This window comes from Benincasa hispida, chromosome 4, assembly GCF_027475165.1.
Source record: "Benincasa hispida cultivar pf3 chromosome 4, pf3_genome.v1.1, whole genome shotgun sequence".
Taxonomy (NCBI): domain Eukaryota; kingdom Viridiplantae; phylum Streptophyta; class Magnoliopsida; order Cucurbitales; family Cucurbitaceae; genus Benincasa; species Benincasa hispida.
Window position 1 is genome coordinate 47,621,932 of NC_143481.1, and position 8,429 is coordinate 47,630,360.

At 32.5% G+C, this 8,429-nt stretch overlaps 1 protein-coding gene across 1 annotated transcript; it reads left to right on the forward strand.

Moving 5' to 3' along the window:
• Positions 1-1,759: 1,759 nt before the first annotated feature.
• On the forward strand, positions 1,760-7,620 carry NADK2 (NAD kinase 2). Its single transcript, XM_039028830.2, has 8 exons — positions 1,760-2,248; positions 2,842-4,749; positions 5,314-5,435; positions 5,531-5,672; positions 5,765-5,989; positions 6,080-6,154; positions 6,901-7,002; positions 7,205-7,620. Exons 1-8 carry the CDS (start codon positions 2,054-2,056, stop codon positions 7,406-7,408), a joined length of 2,973 nt encoding a protein of 990 aa, XP_038884758.1. The 5' UTR covers positions 1,760-2,053; the 3' UTR covers positions 7,409-7,620.
• The last annotated feature ends 809 nt before the right edge of the window (positions 7,621-8,429 follow it).

An 8,429-nucleotide genomic window follows, 5' to 3' on the forward strand; every position in this document is an offset into this window, starting at 1 on the left:
AGATTATTATCTGTATCTATCATGACTCAGATAGATACAGATAGTAATCTATCACTATTTATCGCAATCTATCACAGATAGATTATGATATTTTATTATTATTTATAAATATTTTTAATAATTTTATCATTTAAAATAAATTCTCTTATTTTATAGCTCATGAATCAACTAATTAAGTTTAAATATAGTATAGATTATCACTTATCAGACCTACTTTATTATCTTGTCTCTAATATAATCTTGAGATCTTTTTAGTACCAGTAATGAGCTAGTATACATGGATCATAACTTAGATAAAATTCTTTCTAAAACAAATTTAGATATCAAATTAAAAATGATAGTAAACTTTATAAATGAAAATTATATTTTTATTTTTATTTAATTTTTGTAAGTATAGTAATATTAGTCGATTTCAACTTATTAAATCATTGATTGACTCAAAAGCTTAAATTGATAAAGTATATTTAATATTAGGGGCCATTTGATTCAATATTTTAAAGATGCCCAAGAATTAAGTATGCTTGGGAATAAAAAACTTGTAAATAAGATTATTGGGAATCAAGGATACTTTATTTGGTTGTATATGGGAATGTTATCAAAACTTTATGGTAACAAATTAGCTTTGTATTTTATTTATAAGATTAATCACAGACACCTCTATAAAATTTTGATAGATTATTGATAAATAATAAATTCAATTGAAAGTTTTGAGCAAAATTAATTATTTAACTATCACATTATAATATTAATTGAATTATTAATTACAAATATTTGTAAAATGAGTAATTTATAATTAAAGTTACTTGATTACATACTATGATATATCAGTTTGATGAATTTATATAAATATGATGTATTAATTTCTAAAACAATTAATATGACATTTTGTGATTACAAATGATGAATGATAAACTAATTATAATTATTAAAAAAATAATCTCATAAAATATTAATCATAATGATAATTAATTAAATGTGAATTAATAATATTAATGCATCAATTATATAGTTAATGAATTAATTTATGAATTTTGAATTGTGAAATTCAAATATTATAATTTAAACTTTAATATAATTTTCTAAATTGTAAATTTAATATACATATATTAATTAATTTTAATAATATAAAATAAAAAAATAAATTCATATATTAAAAGGGGAGATAGAGTGGATAAAAAAAAACTTATCCTTTTGGATGCTCATCATCCATGGGTATGCCTAAAGCTTCAACAGACAACACTTGTACCAAACAAGAAGATGAGTATTCCTTATCCATTTCCATCCTTATTCTCATTCCAATTCTCTCAATCCAAACGCCCCCTTATATCTCTAACACTTTCGCAGGTTTGAACACATGACCTAACTACCTGAACTAGATCTTATACCATGTTAAATTATGATTAACCAGAAAACTTAAATTGATAGATGAATGTGAATTCAATATTATGTCTCTAACAAATATCAAGAGATGATTTAGTCCTTTTAAAGATCACCTGTATTGAAACAAGGTCATCTAAATGAGTTTACGACCTACCTAACACACAAAATTAAACACCCTTAATTATTTCATTACTAAGATGTTGTCTGCATCTATCTTCTGTGTAGTTATTGGTCGAAAAAATATCAATAATTTATTTTTGAATACGAGAGATTTGAATTACGAATTTCTTGATTCTCGATAGATATAAATGCTAGGTGAATCACGCGAAGTAAAATCTTCAAAGAAAGGGGATAAGTATAGAGTAATGATGTTAGAGATTGGCATGCGCCTCAAATTCATTGATAAAAGAAAAATCAAAGTTCTGGAAAAGAAAAAAAGAAAAATCATAAAAATGGCATCCACAAATAATTGAATGAAATAATCTGAAATCCAACACCACCCGCCATTTTTCTTTTTCTTCTCAACCAGTTCATCTTGTCGTTTTTCAATTTCATTATTCAATTCTGAAAATAAATTTGAGAGATACAGAGAAAAGAAACAAACAAAGAGTTCCGCTAACTGTTAATGGTGTTATGTTGCTTCGAGTAGCACTTGGACGCCATAGCCGTCGCCATGAATCGCTCTCTTCCGGCCTCCGTGATCCATTCTTATCTCTCCCCTTTTCGCCCTCTCTTTCCTTCCTGTAATAATGCCAGATTTCTCGGATTCCAATTCCAGACTTGGAAGCGAATCAGGAGGCGGCTTAGGTTCGCTGTCACTGCGGAGCTCTCGAAGTCTGCATCTCTCCATTCTGGGTCCGATTTTCAGGTCTTTCTTCTTTATCAAATTATCTTTCAGTTTCGTTGTGTTTTCTGGTCGATAGACAGTTGAAAATTTTCTTTTTTCTGTCTATGGAAAAGGGTTTTAGTTTGGTTTTGTTTGGGGTAATTTATCGCTTTGCTACTGTATGCATAATTGCGAGCATGATGTTGGGACAATGAAGATGATGGCACCCTTGTTTCTAATTTAATTTTATAATCCGTTGGTCTTCTCAATTCTTTAGTTTTTGGAGGCCTGGAATTATAGAAAATGGCGTATTTATCAAACATAAACTTTGGATTTTGCAGCTTTTATAATAAATCAGCTACAATTATCTTCTTCCTGCTTCAACCTTTATCCATATCGGCTTTTAGATTGAATATTGCTGCATAATTAAGCCAATGAAGGCCTCTTGAGATGGACCTCAATTAAGATTTTATGTATTCAGTTGTGGGGAACTTGAGGAACTGGTTTGTTGTGTTCCATGTTGTCTTTAAGTGCGTATTGAGATAGAAGTCTATAGGATGGTTTAAATTTTGTGTTTTAACTTTGTCCTTTTGCATTTTGATTGTAAGCCATTCCCATTTTGTAATTTATTACAGTTACCATGGATGGGTCCTGTTCCTGGTGATATTGCAGAAGTTGAGGCATATTGTAGAATCTTTAGGACTGCTGAACGACTGCACTCTGTGCTGATGGATACTCTTTGCAATCCCTTCACCGGTGAATGTAGTGTTTCATATGATGTTTCACCAGGGGAAAATCCAGTAATTGAGGATAAAATAGTTTCTGTTCTTGGATGTTTAGTATCACTTTTAAACAAAGGAAGAGAGGATGTACTTTCTGGAAGATCATCTGCCATGAATTCTTTCCGGGGTGCAAATGTAGATGGAATGGAGGATAATCTTCCTCCACTGGCTGCCTTTAGGAGTGAGATGAAAAGGTGTTGCGAGAGCTTGCATGTTGCTCTTGAAAACTTTTTGGCTCCTGGTGATGAACGTAGTTTGGACGTATGGAGGAAACTTCAAAGGCTGAAGAATGTCTGTTATGATTCTGGTTTTACCAGAGGGGAGGATTATCCCTGCCATACATTGTTTGCCAATTGGAATCCTGTTTATTTACAGAATTTCAAGGACGAAACATCAGCAAAAAATTCTGATGTAGCCTTCTGGAGTGGTGGTCAGGTAACTGAAGAAGGTCTGAAGTGGTTAATTGAGAGAGGATTTAAAACGATTGTTGATCTTAGGGCAGAGACAGTGAAAGACGAATTTTATAGTGCATCCTTACATGATGCTATTGGTTCAGCAAAAGTTAAAGTGATCAAAATTCCTGTTGAAGTTAGGACTGCACCAACAGTGGATCAGGTCGAGAAGTTTGCATCATTGGTTTCAGATGGCAGCAATGGGCTGATCTATCTTCATAGTAAGGAGGGTGTGTGGAGAACGTCAGCCATGATATCCAGATGGAGGCAATATGCAACTCGCAGTGGATCACAGATTGTCTCTAATCAGACAATTGTTCCGGGCGATATTCCGCTTAGAGACACCTCTTCCAAATTGGCACATAATCATAATGGAGCAAAAGAGTCTCTGGAAATTTCTATTATTGGAGAAACATTTCCATCTGAAGAAGATGGTCAATTTTTGCTGCTTGAAAGCGCTCATCAAAGTTCAATTAACAGAAAAAATTATGCAGAAACTGATGAAGTTAGTCAGAATGTAAATGGAGCTTACAACGGACCTAGTCCTACACAAGATATGACATCTTTAAGAGCAGTTGATAATGGTGGGATCAAAATTGACCCTCTGAAAGCTCAGATTCCTCCATGCAATATTTTTTCAAGAAAAGAAATGTCCAACTTTTTTAGGACCAAAAATATTTCTCCTCAATATTACTTACACCGTCGAATGAAAACGAAAGAAAAAATTTCTACAGAAATATCTGCAAGCGGAGTTCAAAGGTCTAGTGTTAATGATAGTGATCTTAAATCTGGGATTGTTGAAGCAGGAAATTTTAATGGCAACCCAAGTGTGAAAGATTCGTCCTCGAAGACCCAATATTTATCTACTACAAAGATGAATTATGTCAATGGTGATAGTCATGTATCTGCCAATCCTGTTCTTAAAGGACTTGGAGTGGATGGAAGGAATCCTCTGACGACTGTAGCCTCTACTGTTGTTGGAGGTATAGTTCCGTCTAAATCAGAAACAAATGGCTTAAGGAGCAATGGTCAAGCAACTTCAGTTTCTAGCAACATTAACGTGGAATCTGTGGAGGGAAATATGTGTGCTTCTGCCACTGGTGTTGTAAGGGTACAATCAAGAAGGAAGGCTGAGATGTTTTTAGTTCGAACAGATGGGTTTTCATGTGCCAGAGAAAAAGTGACTGAATCCTCTTTGGCTTTTACTCATCCTAGTACACAACAACAGATGCTTATGTGGAAATCCACTCCTAAGACTGTATTACTTCTGAAAAAGCTGGGTCAAGAGCTCATGGAAGAAGCTAAAGAGGTACTATAAAAACTGAATTTTAAATCTTGAAATCTACCCTTCTGATCTTAAATGACATATAATGTTATATGGAAAATTCCATCTCTAATTGTTAATGGGAAAGGTTAACTGTAGATATTATTTGTACACACATTCAATTAAACTTATAAATGTATCGGCCTGGTTTTGCCAGAAAACAAGTAGAGTTTGTGCATTTGTTCTTACTTTGGTCTCTTCTGTTAGTTGGACTCTCCATTGCCAAAGACTGGAAAATACATGAAACCTTGAAGAATAATTTGACTTGTGCTATTAATTGGAGATGTTTGTTTGTAAATATTAGTCGCAGATATTTATTTTGTTTTCTTAATTGTATTGGGTTCTCCTCTTATATAAGAAGGCGTAGGTAACATATTTGAATATACACAATTTTAATTCTCTAAAATTAAGTGAAATATATCAAGCAGTTGCAGTACGAATGGAATATTGTGTTTGTTCAAGATCAAGGCTTCTGAATTGATACTTATGGACTGTTGTGGAACTCTGAGTTCTAACTTGGGATGTTTACCTTTTATATTCTTTTTGAAGGTAGCCTTATTCTTGTATCATCAGGAGAAGATGAATGTCCTCGTTGAACCTGACATACATGACATATTTGCAAGAATTCCAGGGTTTGGATTTGTCCAAACTTTTTATAGCCAAGACACCAGGTACAACATTTATGATCTTAAATTGACTGCGTTGATGTACTTGTTGACTTTTACTTTTTCAGGGATTTGCTTATCCTGTTGTATGCTTAGTGCAGTGACCTACATGAGAAAGTTGATTTTGTAGCATGCTTGGGCGGAGATGGGGTTATTCTCCATGCATCAAATTTATTTAGAGGTGCCGTTCCCCCAGTTGTTTCATTTAATCTCGGGTCTCTTGGATTTTTGACTTCCCACACTGTAAGCTCTTTGACTCAAGCTTTTCAGTTTCTTTTGATTGACTACTACACTGATGAACATTTGTTTGATAATAATACTTCTTTTGATATTAGTTTGATAGTTATAGGCAGGACTTAAGACAAGTCATTCATGGAAATGATTCACTCGATGGTGTCTATATAACTCTAAGAATGCGTCTTCAGTGTGAAATTTTCCGAAATGGCAAAGCTATTCCTGGGAAGTTATTTAATATTCTTAATGAGGTTGTTGTCGATCGAGGCTCCAATCCGTACCTTTCCAAAATTGAATGTTATGAGCATGATCGACTCATAACAAAGGTTGGTTTTCTTGTTGAAAATTAGTCTGGTTGATATGCACACCATCATAGCTTATCTTCAGGAGTGATATTATCTGGAAATGTTTTTCAGGTCCAGGGCGATGGAGTCATTGTGGCCACCCCTACCGGAAGCACTGCTTACTCTACTGCAGCAGGGGGTTCTATGGTAAACTAATGTTTCTATGTCGTGTATGCAATTGGTTTTTAGTGATTTAAAAGTTCTTTTTATTATTAAAAAATAAAAAATAAAAAAATCGCCCTAGAAATCTTGGTTTTTCTAAAGCATTATAAATGGTTGCCAGTACATTTGAGTTTGCTGTACCTTTAATTTCCTAAAAACAGCAGGTTGGTTAGTTGTCAGTTATGCCGATTTCTTTTTACATGCCACATTATTGAAGTGGTTTCTGGCCATAAGCTACATAATGGAAAATGTGGTTCTTGGATGTGATTATGGAAAACTAGTCACTGGGGTGAAATTACCGATTTGGTCAACTTTGTTTAGTGTGCATCTATCTTGTGTATAAATCTTAAGATATCTCGTAAGTCTCTTTCTTGTTAAATCTGTCATACCTTTCTTTCCATTTTTTGAGACTGCTATTTTCATTACCCAAGTGCAATTCATGTTTAACTGCGCCTCTTTGTTATAGAGAATACTTTTATGTACCATGTTAGGCAAGCGATAAAGCTCTACATTTCTTGGGAAATTTATTTCTTTTTCTACATGGGATAATTTTATTTACCTTGTCAGGAAAGTGTTAAAGCTTTGTATTGTTATTAACTTCTTTTTTCTTGGCAAATATACTTCTTTCTATGTCGCACAGGAAGCTATTTGATGTGGAAAGCAAGAAAATTGCTTATTCTTTCACTAAAGGTGATTATGCATCTTTAAGTTGATAGTCTTCTATCTTGCAGGTGCATCCGAATGTTCCCTGCATGCTTTTTACTCCCATCTGTCCCCATTCTCTCTCATTTAGGCCAGTTATACTTCCAGACTCTGCACGACTTGAATTAAAGGTGATTTCATTTAAAACCATGCTTTCAAATATCGACAGAGGCTCGTGTTAATTCATTCATGCATTGTCGAAAGTAATTTATCTAAGATTCAAATTTCTCTACCTTCAATTACCAATAATACGATATGATGATTGGATGCATACTCCTTTATTTTCTTATAGCTTAGCATTTTAATCGTGGACGATTCTACTTACACTTACAGATTCCTGAAGATGCACGGAGTAATGCGTGGGTGTCTTTCGATGGAAAGAGAAGGCAACAACTCTCAAGAGGAGATTCTGTTAGGATATCCATGAGCAGGCATCCACTTCCAACTGTAAACAAGTCTGATCAAACTGGTGATTGGTTTCGCAGCTTGATTCGCTGCCTGAATTGGAATGAAAGGCTTGATCAGAAGGCCCTTTGAAGCAACATCATCAACAATTTCAAATCAATAAATGAGGTTTCTGTAAATCACTGTACATATATAGGAAATTTGGCTTTTACAGTAAATAGTTCATTTTCTAATAGTCCCTCAAAAGTGGAGAGAAAATGGTTGTATACTGTCATTTGATAAAAATTAGAATACTTATTTTTTAATCGATATTGATAAAATTAATTTAGTTGAGTTAAGCGAAATTAGTTTATCAACAATTGATTGAGGCTCCATTGGAAGTTGATGTAGTTTTTAAAATAATTGCCGACAGCTTTGTTTTTAGAAAAATCAATTGTGAAAAGAAGAAAATAGTGATTAGTAAATTTAAGCTTAAACTTAAAAAAGTAGATTATAGTATTTGATAAAAAAATACAAAAAAAATCTTATTTTAGATACAATAACTAAAATAAATTTATAATCAACTTTTCTTTTTGTAATTTAAAATTTTAAATAATTGTTTAGAATGATAAATTTTGTTTGTTATAGATTAGTTTTGAAATATTCGGGAAAATAGCTTTATTAAAAAAAAATCATGGTATATTTTTATAAAAAATTAATGTATCAAATCTATGAAAAATAGAGAATAGATTTGATCGGGTGAGAAACAAATAATATAAAAAATAAATGTTCTTTTTAACGTATAAAACTAAAAACTAAATATTAATTAAAAACTCTACTTGATTATAAAATAATCTAGAAGTTAATGGGTAGGATACTACTTTTAAAACAGGCAAGAAATTAACTTGTTTTTAAAAGTGATCTTAATCAATTTAATTTAAATTGGTTATACCAAATGTAAAAAATGGTTAAGATTTATCTATAATCCCTTCTATCTCCCCTAAAAGTAATCCCAAACACAAGCTGATTAGTTGATTTTATTTTTTTTTGGTACAACAAATTAGGTATTGAGATTTGAACCCTTAACCTTAGGAAATGAGTAATGTCAATAAAGATTGAGTTATGCTCACTTGAACCCAAACAATTGAAGTTGATAACATGTAATGAAGTTACA